This window comes from Toxotes jaculatrix, chromosome 22 (assembly GCF_017976425.1).
Source record: "Toxotes jaculatrix isolate fToxJac2 chromosome 22, fToxJac2.pri, whole genome shotgun sequence".
Lineage (NCBI taxonomy): Eukaryota > Metazoa > Chordata > Actinopteri > Toxotidae > Toxotes > Toxotes jaculatrix.
This window is the reverse complement of record NC_054415.1, coordinates 12,310,513-12,325,762: the sequence shown is the minus strand read 5'-3', so window position 1 is coordinate 12,325,762 and position 15,250 is coordinate 12,310,513. Positions and strand designations below refer to the sequence as shown.

Here is a 15,250-nt window from a genome sequence, read left to right as displayed (position 1 = left end):
AAACAGACTTTGATGTGTAAAATCGCTGTAGTTTCCCTTTAATATCCAGATTTTTCCTCCCTCTTATTCCCCCTTATGTAGCTTTACGCTTGGAAAAATGAACTTGTTACACACTGTCTGACAGTATCACTCACAACTCAACTTGTTTCAACTCTTCATGGAGATTAAATGATGTTTACACTGGGTGAAACACTTAAACCGAACCCTCACATTTTTTTTGTGGCGGTTCCTTTCCATCAAATGAAAATATTCAAAATGTCATTTTATTCGTTTTATTCGTTTCTCTAAAATTCAGCCTGACATATTTGGTATCTTTGGAAACTTTGGGGTCTCCACTACACTTAAAAAGAGTTGTGGTACACACACAGTTTTTTTCCCCTAAATATTTCAGTGACTGGTTCAAATAAATAATCTACCGCTATAACATAGTTAAATTTGCTTGGATCACAGTGCCTCTGCAAAGGCAGGCAACATCTGAGAATTGGTGAAACAGTCTGTAGTTGTAGATGTTCAGATTTCCATTTCTTCTTCTTGTCCTCTTTGGCTTTAAAGCTGGTGGTTCATTCTTGACCTTGGAAAGAGTAAATGGATTAAATCGATCTTGTGGTGAGATTGTTTTCTAAAACACTGTTTCCAAGTTTGAGCATGAACTTTCAAACTCAACTTTAAGGCTAAAATGGATGAAAGAAGCCTGTGTGATTTGACTGAAAGCTCCAGAACAGTTACCAAATTGACTGTGATTAGATTATTTAGTCAATATTTGAAAAATGTCAAATTTTTTATCTATCTGTGTGTTCTCACTGTATTCACGCTGTACAATGTATGCGTTCTGTGTGGATGTGTGTGTGTGTGACTGTACAGAAGGTGTGTGTTTGTCTACAGTAGGTACAGTGACAAAGCTTGCTTTCTCTCCTTCTTCCTCTGTGTGTGTGTGTCAGTGTCTGAGTGTGTGTGTTAAAGTATCACACAAGTGGCAGTCTGTCAACTCTGCTTTTCTCTGCGCTCTCCAGAACAATAGCTGGATTGGCCGTATGTGTGACACGTAGACCACACACCCTTAATAGTGACTGACAGCACTAAGGGCTGAAAGCAGCATGCACTACTGACACACACACACACACACACCCGCACACACACACAAACATACAGTACGTACACCTGAGGACACAATGGGTGTGGGTGATCGCTGAAGGTTTTAGCCAGTTTGTATATGTGTATTTTGTGAGTCTGTCTCTGTGTGTGTGTGTGTGTTTGTGCATGTGTGCATTCATGCGTGTGAGCCTCAGCATATGTTCTGTTGAAAGTGTTCAGCTGTCTTCTTGTAGCAAAACTGTTCCATGTAGCAGAATCAAATGTCTCCCTCTCGCTGCATCAAAACAAAGGAGGAAAGAAGGGAAAGTCTGTTAAAGCTTTTTATCTCATTTGTTAGACTACGGCCACGGAGGAAAAACTGCTTCGGATCGGCTGGAAGATGTGCATTATTTTTCAGAGACCTGCAACGCTTGTCCTTGCAATTGTTCTGCATTAATGAAAGGCTTGGAAAAGTCATACTAACACTCATTTCATTTAAACAGTTGGCTACAAATCTCAGAATAACAATATTTAAAGTAGCAGTGGGAAACAAGAGAAAGAAAGGGTGGAGATAGTGTGAATGGATAGAGATGGATGATTAAAGTGGGTTAATATTCTGCTTCTTCATGCTGACGATCAGCAAATAGTAATAACAGTAATGAACAGTGAGATGTCTTCTTAATATTGTTTAAATGCACTAGAACTGTGATTTAAACTCTCTGGACAGTGTTACAGAACAATCAGCAACCCCTGAAAGGATTGAACTCTGAGCTTAGGATACCTTATTAATCGTGTTTTAAGGTTTGATTTATGTCCACACTTTTTTTTTTTTTCACTTTATTCTGTTAGCGAAGCCAATCATGTGAAAAGCATGATGTGTGTCAGAGTGGAGCACAAAGCACAACAGCTTCACTTTAATAACATAGTGGAACCAAAGGGAAAGTAGGAGAGGCTGGAACAACACAAGTTAACCAATTAAGCATGAATGCGTCCAAAGCATCCCAAAAATGTGGTGAAAAGTGTTACTTTTAGCTTCTCTTTTCTCTGCTCTGCCTGTGAAAACTATAAAATATGTTAGATTAACACTAACGTTTCTAGGCTGCAGTTAAAAATGTGTTATTATACAGACCAACAACCCTGTGCAGCATCATGCCAGACTCTGGAAGGCTGCGTTAGTGTCTAGCATGGTTCCAGTTAATCCACTAATTGCTGTAATCACCTGTTTTATCTGTAATAGAATTTCTGCATTTGTCACAAGTTAGAGCAAGCCTCGATAAAATGCTGTGGACCGTGTTCATGTAAACTAACTTTCAAACCCTATTGATGACTCACAGAACAACCTGTAGTCACTAATTGAGGGATCATTCCAAGAATTTGCCAGTTCAAGCACAGAGAAAAGAAATAATAAGTAATCCGAATCTGTTGGAAAAGTTATAAAAGTTATAAAAGCTTTTTTATCTCCTAATTTAACGCAGTTAATGAACAAGAATTCCTGTTTGTTGTAGAGAAAGAAATGGCCTCCATCCTATTTAGACAAGGCATGTGGTATAAAATACAGAAAGTAGAAAGGTGTGTGCTTGTGTGTGTTTCATATAGTCCAGTGTAGTTCACTCCATATTGATTAATTCCCCTCATGTTGCATAATAAAGTGCATGAGGACTTGCAGTGGTCTTATCACTCTGGAGTGTGTCTACATGATCTGTGACTGTTGTCTGAGTGTGTGAAAACCAAGTGTGTGTGTGTGAGAGAGAGAGAGAGAGAGAGAGAGAGAGAGAGAGAGAGAGAGACTTGTGGAAGGGGGCAGCACTGCTGTGCATTTGCACTCAGGGAGTGATGAGCCCTCTGGTCAAACGGCCCCTCCCCTCTGCTCTCTCTCTCTCTCTCTCTCTCTCTCTCTCTCTCTCTCCCTCACACACACACACACACACACACACTGAGCGAAAGAGAAAGAGGCTCTGCTGCTGGCCCTTTAAGAGCTGAGACTAGATCTCACAGCTTACTGAGAGGGAGGGAGAAGAGGAGGGACAGAGGCAGAGAGAGAGAGAGGGTGTGAGGCTGAAAGTGTGTGAGTAGAGAGAGAGAGAGAGGAATACGGAGAGAGAGAGAGAGAGAATCAGCAGTGTGTGTGAGAGGTTGAAGGATCACTTCTATCCCGTCTTGTCTTGGGGAGACTAACCTTGTTCATCTGAGCATTGTGGGACTGTTTTATGTTGTTGTTGTCGAGAGAGACGGACCCTTACTCCAGCATGCTCACTGAGCCTGAGCTACCTCAGGAGTGTAACAGGTACGTGACGCTTTCTCACACACACACACGCACTCTCTTACACACACACACACGCACATTCGCACACAGATGACAGAGGACAGGACGGAGTGGGACAGAGACAGGGAGGGGAAAGCACGGGGAGGATAGGAGTAGAAAGTAAAAAGGTACGTGTGTTTGAGAGGAGAAGACTCGGTCTGTGTGTGTGTGTTGAGCATGTGAACTGTCTCAGAGAGTTGGCTGAGTTTGAGTCCGGAGTGTGTGTGTGTGTCTGTGTGTGTGACTGTGTGTGACAGAGTCAGAGATGGTAAAGGGGAGTTGATGATTGACTTTTAGGCTTTTGGGAGAGATACCATATGCAAAGCTGGGGCAAAGCAGGCATTATATTAGCGTGTGTGTTCATGCATGTGTTTGTCCCAGCAGTAACAGAAATGACTCCCCCCCCCCCGTCCCCGTCCCCGTCCCCGTCCCCGTCCCTCCTGACTGACTGAAGTTGTGTTCATTCAATTCAGTACCTCAACAAAACCGCACAAACTGCTGAAAACAGTGTTAGTGTGTGTGTGAAAGAAAAAGAGACTCTTGAAGAGAGAGAGATGGATGTGTGTGTGTGTGTGTGTGTCAAAGTCAGAATGTCTTATCCTCTCATCATCTCATCTCCATCGCTCACCACAACTTTATTTACTTCTGCTTTACCCTATCAGCTATTCTTATGTCTCTTTCTGTAACAGTCTGACATTTTAACAGGCTATCAACAAGTCAAAGACACACAGTGGATTTCTTTATTTTTAAACACTAACATGAGGAAGAGGAATTCCCCAAAATAAATCATTTTTTTCAATCTGAAATTGAAATGTTTACACCCTTCCCTCCTGCTCCTTTTAAATTTACTTATTTTTGTGATTTATTTTTCACTTAATCCAAATTCAATACATGCAAACCCTTAGTAATCCTATTGTCTATCTGCATGTTGTTGTTGTTATTCTATTTTTTTATTTTTTCTTGCCTTATGCTAATGTTAATCTCACTGTGCTCCTTTGATGTTTGTGCGGGCCCTCGTCATTTAGAGGTGTGAACCCTCTAACCTTGCCCTTTTCCGACACTGTCAACACAAGTGGCTTTTGCCTGTGGAATAATGGTTGTTTGATGCTAATGCTGTGAGAGACAGATTATGTTATAATACCCAGCATTTTAATACTAACATACACACGCACATGCATACGCTGACACATACACACTCACCTCTCTCCCTCAGCCTGCTTGACTTTTATTGCATTAAAGGAGCGCTCTGTTTTGCCCGATGAAACTAATCTTTTTTTCCGAGATAAACTGGGGTCGGTGGGGTGGGTTTGGGAGGATTTCAGGGGCCCCTTGAATTAAGAACACATTTAGATGTGGCAAAAATGTGTTTTTAATAAACCGTCCAATCTGGCAAAGTGGTTGAAGAGAGAGAGTGAGAAAAAAAAAAAGATAACAACAGCTAGGGGGAATTAAAAATTTAAAGGATTACACCGAAAAGCAGAATGTATGGAGATAAATGCAGGGATTACAATGACTTAGGAGGAGAGCGCTTAAAACTCTTGCTTTCCAGTAATGCACTCCATCACTGTGGCTCTGGCCGTGTGTGTGTGTGTGTGTGTGTGTTTGTGTGTGTGTGTGTATCTATGTGTGTGTGTTCATATGTGGATGGATGTATGTGTGCGAGCGAGTGAGAGAGGGGTATCTTCCAATCCGTGAGTTGCCAGTGTGTGTGCGCTCCAGCCTCGGTGGTCGCGATGCTCTCGGTTCCTGCGTCTCTGTAAGTGTCCGCTCGCCTCCTTCACCCGCGCTTCTTCTTCTTCTTCTTCTCATCACACTTCCTCTTCACATACTTTTCTACACTTCTTCCCCTTTTCTTCTTCTTCTCTTTTTCTCAAATCGTGCAGTTGTTAAAATTCACTTGGAGTCACTTTTGGTGGAAAAAAAAAGCTGATGGAGAAGAATTTGGCAGTGTTTTAGAAGATGGTTTGTCTTTTATTTGTTTTATATTAGTTTTTTTAGAGGTGAGAAATCATTACTGACATTTTTTATTTTTTTTATTACTCTGTCGAATGTGAGTAAGCCTCTAAGTAGGTTAAAACACATTTTTATGCTCATTTTATTTAAGCCAGAAAAAGTCTTGTGATATGATTTTTGTCTCATCTTGTTAAGCTATTTAAAAAATGCATTCATTCTTTGACAAAGCTTCTGTATTCTGTGATTTATATTATTTTATATTGTAATTTTATTTTCGTATTATGCTTTCAATGATTTGAAGTTTTTTTTTTTTGGTTCTCTTTGCGCTCGGCTCTGTATCAAAATTTCCAGTCGAAGCTGAAAATAGTGGAAACAGACTGCCTTCACTAACACGGCCTCATCTGTTCACACAAACAGAACAGAAATATACACATAGAGGAAAAAAAGGAGAAAGCCAAAGCAGCCAGAACATAGAGGAAAAGACAGAGAAAAAGGGACATTTGAGGGAGTTGCTGTGGCACTGGATGAAGAGATGAAGGGAAAGAATCGATGTGGCCAAACTGACACATTCCTTGCCGATGGAGAGAAGAAGGAGCAGAAGAGGCAGAAGAAACAGGGTTACAGAAAAGTGAGAGTGCTAGAGATGGGGGGGGGGGGGGGGGGGGGGGGGGGGAGGAAGAGGTCTCTGTCAATGTGGTGTTAAAGCAGTGGTGGATTTTCACACCCCTCCATTTGTCCCCTCTGTTTATTGGGGTGTTTGTGTGTGTGTGTGGGGGGGGGTGGGGTGGTGGGGTGGGGGGTGACACAGTCAACAGTAGATGTGTCAACACTTTGAACGGTTTAACCAGGACACACTGATACAATCTGACATTACTTGCGTCGCACTCAGCAGCAAGGACGGCATCAGCAGCCTGAAGGTTTTTACTGAATTTCATTGAGACAAACAGCTTTTTTTTTTTTCTTTTTTTTTTTGCATACAATTTTAAGGTACTTGTGATTTACTTGAGTATTATTTTCTGCTCTTTATACTTGTACTCCACCTCATTTCGGATACTTACAGTGTAATCTTTGCTACATCAACTTGACAGCTGTAGTTATCACTTATTTTTCAAATCAAGATTTTACATAAAAACAAATATCACTTCATGAAATAGAACGCATTGTTATAGATTAAACTACCCTGTAGAATATAAAGTGATTAGAATGAGCTCCACATTGACCCAGTGCAACAGTAAAACGCTGCCTACACTTTAATGCATCAGTAATAATAATTATTAAGACATACAGAGTATAGTAATAAAAACATCTTGAAAAGAGCCATTCTGCGTAATGAGTACTTCTCAACTCTAAGTATATTTTCCTAGTAAAATTTTGGAATCAGTGCTTGTAATGGAGAGGTATTTTTATAGGGTGGCGTTGCTAGTCTTTCTAAATCGGAATAAGTCCTCCACAATGGTTTATTGGTATTTATTTGAATAATTATTGCCTTTTATTTTGTAAGAGAAATTCTTGCGGCTGCTGATAAAAACTTGTTTCCAATTTAAGTGAGCAGTGCTGCTTCCAGTGTAAGTGTCGCTGTACTTCATTTAAAAGGGCGAGATTAAAGTGGTGTGTGTGTCTGAGGAAAGAGAGAATGTGTGTGTCTGTAAAGGAGAGACACAGAGAGAGAGTAGAGTAATTGAGTAGAGTGTCCGTGCTCTGCAAACTAATGCGCCATTCTGCCCCTCTCTTCCCCTGTGGCCCTGTCCCGGCCTCCCTCTCTCTCTCTCTCTTGCTCACTCTCTCTCCCTCTCCCTCTCCCCCCCCCCCCCCCCCCCCCCCCGACCACCACCACCACCACCTCGGACTGGAGGCCATTGTCTGGGCCATATTGTCTGTCCCCAGAGAGCCTTGATAACCGTGTCTCCATCCACGGAGCGAGAGGGGGGCAAGAAAGAAAGAACGACAGACAGAAAAATACCAGAGGAGAATGCTAAAGCCCCCCCCCCCCCCCCACCTCCTCCCCACTTCCTCCCCTCTCTCAGCACACTCTCACCCGCCCCCCTCACCCTTCCAACTCTCTCCCACCACGACCTCCCACCCCGGTGCGATCAGCTGACCCTTTCCGATAGCCAATAGAAGAAAGGCTGCATTTGTTCTTGTTGTTGTTGTTTATGGATGGAGGGAGGAGGGGGGCAAAAGGAGCAGAGAGAGAGAGTGATGGAGTGTTTGAAGTGACTGGGAAAGACAGAGAAAGTGTGTGTGTGTGTGTGAAAAAGAGACAGACAGACAGACAGAGGTGTCCCTCCAGGCTAACTGGAGTCTGGTCATATGACATGAGGTCACAGGGGAGGGGCCAAAGGTCAGGCAGAGGTATTGCATTGTCAACAGAGCAGGAAAACTCCAGCGGCGTGCATGCATGCGTGTGTGTGTGTGTGTGTGTGTGTTTTTCCCGAATTTCACACTTCACATCCCATGTTCTCTCTCCTTCTCTTCTTCTTCTCCTTATTCCTTCCCAGCTATCCATCAATGTAAGCATCTTGTCTTACACTAATCTCACTATGCTGCTCTCTCCCTCTCTCTCTCTGTCACACACACACACACACACTCCGTTTACCATCCTTCCAATCCACAATAGGAGACAGTGTTAGAGGCTTGGAGCTCCCTCCCAGAGCGCTACAATGAAACCTCTGTCTTTGCAGGTAGTGAGGGAGGGAGGGAGGGAGGGAGGGAGGGAGGGAGAGAGAGAGAGAGAGAGAGAGAGAGAGAGAGAGAGAGAGAGAGAGAGAGAGAGAGAGAGGGAGGAGGGGGGGGGTCAGAGGAAAGAGAAGGAGACCATTTGGGCTGAGGTGGGAGAGTTTCAAAGTGCGGGACGAAAGAAAGAGGCCAGCTGGGAGTGTGTGTGTGTGTGTGCGTATTTGTGTGTTGTCATTTATGTGAGAATGAGCTTGTATCTGTGTGTGTGTGTGTGTGTCTGGTTTACAGGGGCAGGCCAAGTCGCTGACAGTGAGACAAATGTTGTGACTCCTTTATGGATTGCTTAACAAATGCAGCACAAATAGTGGCCTGGCACAACAATGGAAAAACACTGTCCCTCGCTCAATAAACATTATGCAGTGTCTCCCCCTCGCAAAACACCAGGGGAGCGGGGCCACCGTCCACCGGATGCACTTTTCCTTTCTCCGTCTGTTTCTTCTCCCCCTCCTCCTCCCTCAGTTCTCTTTCTCTTTCTCTCTTCTGCTTTTTTCTATAGGAACACTCAAGATTTTCCCACGAACTGTCTTTGCTTGGCGCTAAACTCATGACTACAAACCCACCTAAAGTTAGATAGATAGATAGATAGTTCCTTCATTCCTCCCTCTCTCCTTCATTTTTACTCCATCCTTTCTTCTGTGCTGAAATGTCAGTGACGATCACATCGTCTGGTGACTCAGTGTAAAGACATAAATAAGGTTTTAAAAAAGGGGGGGAAAAGCTGAAAACATGACAAGGAAAGTATGTGGAGCGATGCCTCGCTGGTGACTAAAGCTTTGGGTGGATGAATGGACGAGAGAGGACGACAGACAAACAGAAAAAAGAGAGAGTCCCACAGGCCACGAGTTAGCCCACGTCTTTTGCACCCACCCCCTTTGCTCTCTCTATGCACATACACATACACAACAAATGACTGTGTCTCCAGTGTGTGTGTGTGTGTGTGTGTGATTAACAGCGGTGACATTAGGTTGTGTGTTATTGCCTTTTGTGGTTAAGCTGGACAGGAAACATGGTTTGGGCTGTCCGCCGCCGATTTAGGGCACCTCACAGAGGATGCTTTGTGTGTGTGTGAGGCTGAGTGTGTGTCTGCGCCTTTGTGTGTGTGTGTGTGTGTAAGGGTGTGTCTGCGTGTGTATGAATGTGAGTATATACAGGCAGGAGCTGTGTTCATATTTTCTCCCTGTTACACACGGTTTACTTCAACAGAGAAAGTCATCAGGGAAAATTCAGCAGGCATTTTACAGCGTTTTACATGAATTCTAACAAGCAGGAAATTTTTACTTTACAATGTTGCGACGAAGGTTGAAACGTGTTTGGAAATAGTTTTTTAAATTGGTATTTTCACTGTAGACTCTGGACATTTGTGTTTGCTTTTTACCCCACACTCATTTTCCATATCTGAATGTTGTTCAGGAATTTAAAAATTTGAACTTTTATGCTTCAAAGTTCTTAACGCCTTCGCAAAGTCTTTAAAAAACTATATGTGATGCTTGTCAAGAATATCCAAAGTGCTCTAAAGTAACAAGAGCCACACAAGGAAAGAGGGAATATCACTGACTCCAGGTCCTCCCTTTCCTAATCTCTATCCCTCCATCTCAGCCTTTCCTCTCTGTTGCTGCCCCACTCTTCCCACTGTTCAAAAGGACAGCCTATAAATAGATATTAGGCAATATCCTTAAGAGTCTGCACAGAGAAGAAGGGAGAGAGGGAGTTAGGGAGGGGAGGGATGGAGCGACATTCTTACAAACAGCTGATTGTGTAAAGAGGGAACAGTAAGTAAGACAACACCGGGGGAAGAGAGAGGCAGGAAGACAGCGAGAGGGAAAGAGCAGGAGGACAGTCGACGTTAAAATAAGTTCAAGAGTGTGTGACGGAGAGATAGAGGCAGGGAGAGAAGGAGAAATTGTTTTGAAAGCAGAGAATAGGAAAAGCAAGGAGAGAGAGAGAAAGAGAAGTGAGGAGAAAAAAAGCGATGGCAATAAAGCGAGTGATAGCATGACACGGGGGAAACATTTGTTTAAATTCCCGCCTGAGGTGTCATACAGATGTAAATGTTGCGGTCGGCTCCTCGGAGGCAAAAACGCCCTGGGCGCCTTATCTAAAAGGCACATTCCGCTCAACTATTTTGATATGCCCTTCCATTCCCTCAGAGAACAATTTCAAAGATAACTCGCATTTCCACGCAAATAGACCCACACCTGAGTGACAGGCAGGCAGTTCTTAGCAGTCACAAGGTGGCGGGAAAAAAAAAAAAGACACAAATGTCACTTTGACTCTTGACAGCACTTTGGAATTAACCGCTGTTGCTTATTTTTACTGTAGACGATGGATTCGACTGACTGTGCGGTGCGTGTTTGTGTAGTGGTTGAAGTAATGGGTTGTAATTTAAAGAGAGGCTGAGCACATACATGTGCACACACGTGCACACGCAGAAGCACACACGCTTTACTGTGGAATTCTCCAGAGGAGGCTCCCACGCTCCCTGATAGCTTGTTCTGAGTAGAGGAGTTAACAAGAGCAGTTAGCAGCATGATTATGTTAGCAGCCAGACACACAGAGCGAGAGAGAGCCCGGCGTGTGTGTGTGTGTGTGTGTAAATGTGTGTGTGATAGCCTGTGACATTTTTCCGATGGCTGCTTTGTCTTTCCCTCACTCCTCATTGAAGCTGAAACAAATCTTTGCCCCCATTTTGCTTAATTCATTTGATTTGTGTGTGTGGTTTTTGAAGTGTTTTGCATTTGTGAGCAACCTCGCTTGCGTGTTCATAAGCTTGCTGCCTGTATTTAAACATGCTTGCGTGTGCGTAAGCTTGCCGCTGCTGACGTGCCAACATGAAATGGGCGCGTTGATTACAGTAAGCGACGGCCAGGAGATGGTTAACCACCGTCAATGGCGATTATTCGGCCCGTTAATGGACGTCCGTTGCTGTCCGATTAGTGACTTAGCAGCAGTGGACATATGTGATATGAGAGGGACTTAGCGGAGGAGCCGCTAATCATCAAAAAGCCAAGGGGAAGTGGCGCTCTAATCTCAGCTTAGAGCTCTCACCGTGTGCATGGTTGTGTGTGTGTGTCTGTGTGTGTGGGTGGTTTTTGCAACAGCAGTGAGAGGCTGGGAGGGTAGAAAAGACAAACAGCTGATTAGAATTCTGTTTCTTTGGAGTTTACTTATTAATTTGATTTGTAAATTTTAAAAAAACTGCAATATTGTTGCAATGATGTTATGTCATTTCAAATATTACTGTGCTGCTTTAGCGGAATGGGTAGCAGCATGTATGTGTGTTAAAGACTGCGTTTGGCGGGAGCTGTTCAATTTTTTTTTTGGTTTCGTACGATGGGGCAAAATTATGCTAATATTCTCTAATTATGACCTGGACGACACTGCCAATTTATCGACTTAATAAAACCTCATCTTCTTTAATCCTCGCATCTCTCCGCGTTTTCAAAAACGTCTTCCTCCGGGTCTCTCCCGGCGTGACAGCCCTGCCAAACTTTAAATGAAGTAGCCGGCGTAACCTGCACACCCGCCGTGCCCAATTGTATAGTAATTCGACTTCAAAGGCGAACTAGAGGGAGAGAGGGATTTTATAGCCGGAGAGGAGCTGTGAACGGCCTCCCCATTCATAGACACCCCACCTCTGAGGAAGTAGTAGCAGAGTTGGGGAAGGGGGGTGAATGAGGGAGGAGGGAGAAGAAGAAGAAAAGGGGCAAAATACAGGAAAAAGAATGATGAAATGAAGTGTTTGCCACTGAGTTATCTTCTTTAGGAGAGTGAAGTGCTCTCTCTGGCCCACGGAGTTTTGGGATATCTGTGTTGTCTCCTGTGTTAATGTGTAACCGTTCTTGTCTCTGGATTGCCAGCCGCTCTAAAATTGCCAAAGTGGCTACTGTGGGACAATAAAAGTGTAAAAACAAAACTAAGAGGCCTCTCCTGCTTTCCAAGACGTTTCTGTGGCTGAGCCGAAGGGCAACATTCGTGATGAGGTGAGAGGATTCAAAGCTGACCCCAGGTCTGTGAGAAGGGTTGTGGCTAGGCAGAGGTGTGCGCATGTAGGACACAAGGGGAGATGTGTGTGTGTGTCTGAAACAAAAGGGCTCAGTGTGAGAGAGTGAAAGGAGGTAAAGTAAACAGGCGGTGATGAGGACAGACCTGCAGTGTTTAGGGCCTCTGTTCTATGTATGTGCACATATGTGTGTGTGTGTGTGTGCTGCGTGGCTCAAAGCCCTGTAGTTTGTACAGCTGGGCCTGCCGCTTGCTTTGGATAGTGTGTGAAATCACACACATAAAAGTTTGTGCACACTCACGCACACGAACTTTTCTCCTCAGTCATTCTAACATAAGTATCGTAAACGTTATCACAAGCCAGTTTCAGTTTTAGTTGAACTTAATGACAGCAGCGTGCAGCCTTATCTCCAAAGAAAAGGACTTCCACAAATGTCCATGCATGTGTCTATGTGTGTGTGTGTTTGTCTGTTGGTCCTCTGTACACACTGTCCTACAGGAGAACACTTGTTCAGCATTGATGGCAGTGTACAAAAAAGTCATTAAAATTGTCCGAATTGTCGACTGAAGCTCAAAAACGTATGTAAAAGACAACAAAATTGCTTTGCTGCATTCGACTTTAGGGAGATAAAAAGGTTCTCAGCAATATGCACATGATAACACCAATTTGTAAACTGGTTTAAATTATTAGATTATCTAAGAATCTTGCAGGCAAAATCTTCCAAAAACAATTAAAGCTTATTAAATTACATCACCATTGTAGAGAGTTAGTCTTTTTTTTTTTTTTTTTTTTTTTTTTAAACAGTATTGCTGCGGTGGAGTTGATTTGATTTTGACCTTCACCTTCCCCATGATAAAGCAGCATGCTGCGTTTCTTAGCGTGGCGCTCTCCTCATCGCCTCCAGTCAGCAGCACTCAATATTGTTTGCCTTTCCACTGTCATAAGGTAAATAAGCAATGAATTAGTGGCAGGGCTGCTCCTAGGAACAATGCCAGATGTACAGTCCAGAGGAAATCCAATAGAGTCAAGGGGGTAATCAGTTTACTGGAGACAAGCAGGGAGAGAGGGGAAGAATTTTAAGAGAGAAAGCACTGGGGAGGAAGACAGAGCAAATCAGAGGCAGATAATGTATGGATGGATGACGAAGACGTGATGATGTAAAGAGAGAATGAGCAGAAAACAACTTGTTGAATCAAAGAAAAGAAAGAATCAGAGGGGTTTGAGAGTCAGGCGCCTGTTGCTTGCTTCTTGTTCTCAGCCGCTTCCCATCACACGCGCACCCCTCCCCTCACGTTTTCACAGTGCCTCCATCCCTCCATCCACGCCTCCATCCCTCCATCCCTGTCATGCGTTGCCTCTGTGCGACTGAGCGTTAGCAGCCTATTACCCAGGGTCATAGTCGCAGTGGCTTCAAGGCTGACAAGTGCATCTGAAAGCACTCAGGCGACGCTGAGAACCACATTAAATTCTATTATTGCCACATAGTCACTGCATCCCTATTCAGCTGAAGTACAGGGAGGCAAATTTACCTTGTGAGAGACAGAGTTCACCTAATAGATGTGGCTTTATATCCTTTCCTCCTTTTCAAGGGAACAAAGCCACAGTAACAAATGCAAACAGCAGGGCCCTCGTTTTGCTAGCTATTTTCCTCCAGTTCCTCTATTGTCCAGGGGTTTTCATAAACACATATTATTGTCACTGTGCATACTGCTTCCACTCTATGTCTCTCTCTGAAAGCCTATTGTCAAGACATGGTCATTTCCTCCACAATGCCAGTGCAAGCGGGCTCCATTTGCAGTAATGGCCCCGTCTTTTGGAAACGTGAACGCTGAATGGCCCCCATGGTAAACATACTGTAAGACCTGAGAGTGCGTTTGAAGGTCTGCCAAGGTGCTGGGTGCTCACAAACTGAAGGGGATATTGTGTGTGGAGTTGCACTGTGAGAGCTCTGTCGTCTGAACGTGCTCAATGTGCAGCAACATCAACAACAACTTAAAAAAAAAAAAAAAAAGAATGATGATGAAAAAAGCCTAATCCAGAGAAAAGGGAAGATGGAGAATTGGTTTAGGTTGTGGATCTGAATGGGATTTGGTGACTACCTGCTGGAAGGACTTCATGTTAGCATTTTATTTTACAGTAAACACACAGGAAAGTGGGTAAAAAATTGGAGGTGGATCACAGTGTCCAGGAGTTCACAGGAACTAGTTTTATCCACAGGAACCTCCTCACTTTCTGTTGCCACAATCATATAATTCCAGTTCTCAACCTATTATATCATCCTTTGAATATTGCTCACTCTTCCTCTTGTTTTTCCTCCTCTCTGTCTTCCTACCTCCCTTCTCCTCCTTTTTTTTTTCCAGGATGTCTTCCAAGCGACCAGCCTCTCCATATGGGGGGACAGATGGAGAGGTAACCATGGCAACCAGCAGACAGCGAGTGGAGGATGAGGAGAGCGAGGGACTGGGCGGTGTCATCCACCTCCCCCTGGCCTCCTACTGCGGCAAGGTGTCCCCTCGCTCGCCCCCCAACCGCAACTTGGACAGCCCCCCCAGCACGGTAAGGACAGCTACCGGCTTCATGTTCGATGTGGCTTAGTGTTTGTGTGGGTGAAAGTTCCTGCCTATGGGTGACTCTGGCCTTGAGTGCTAATTCAGGGTCACGCTTTGAAAGAGTTGAAAAGTTTTGAATACATTTCAAACTGGTGTGACCCACAGTGAGTGTTATAGCTCCTGGTTTTCCTGCATTTGTGAAATTTTATCCCAGTTGAAAACTGGAACTGTAGTCCCAAAACTTAGAGCATGATTACCCCCCTCAAATAGACGTACAACAAAGAATAGTAACAAGAGTGACCACATCGATTAATAGTAGTATTTTTGGGGTTTGCACTATCAGTATATTTTGGCTCAGAATGTCTCATCGATATAGTTCGTATATTTCTGGACACTCGCCTCTGTCCACTTCTCTATCTTGAAAACTATAGACGACAAAATCAAATTTAAATTAAAACTTAAAAACTTTTTTTTTCTTTTCTAATTTCGTGCGCCACCCCCTTGTTCACTACAACTCACCTGCAAGTTGTCTCCGCAGCCCTCGTCAGTGGCTGCTTGGCCTTCATCTCTCCGACTCCATTGGCTTGCAGCCCTTGGCATTCCTTCCCATAAGGCCATCTGCCCCGTGTGTGTTTTTCA

General features: G+C 43.9%; 1 protein-coding gene across 10 annotated transcripts in view; it reads left to right on the top strand.

Annotated features, from left to right (window-relative positions):
* Positions 1–15,250, top strand: part of sox5 (SRY-box transcription factor 5) — a 208,223-nt gene that overhangs the window by 114,916 nt on the left and 78,057 nt on the right. For 8 of the 10 annotated variants that reach the window (XM_041030245.1, XM_041030249.1, XM_041030242.1 and 5 more), the window contains one exon: positions 14,423–14,618. In XM_041030245.1, the coding sequence (XP_040886179.1) occupies positions 14,423–14,618 (196 nt within the window). Of the gene's footprint in view, positions 1–3,146; positions 3,356–14,422; positions 14,619–15,250 lie in introns of those variants that run through there. The other 2 variants (XM_041030247.1, XM_041030246.1) reach the window with 1 other exon arrangement.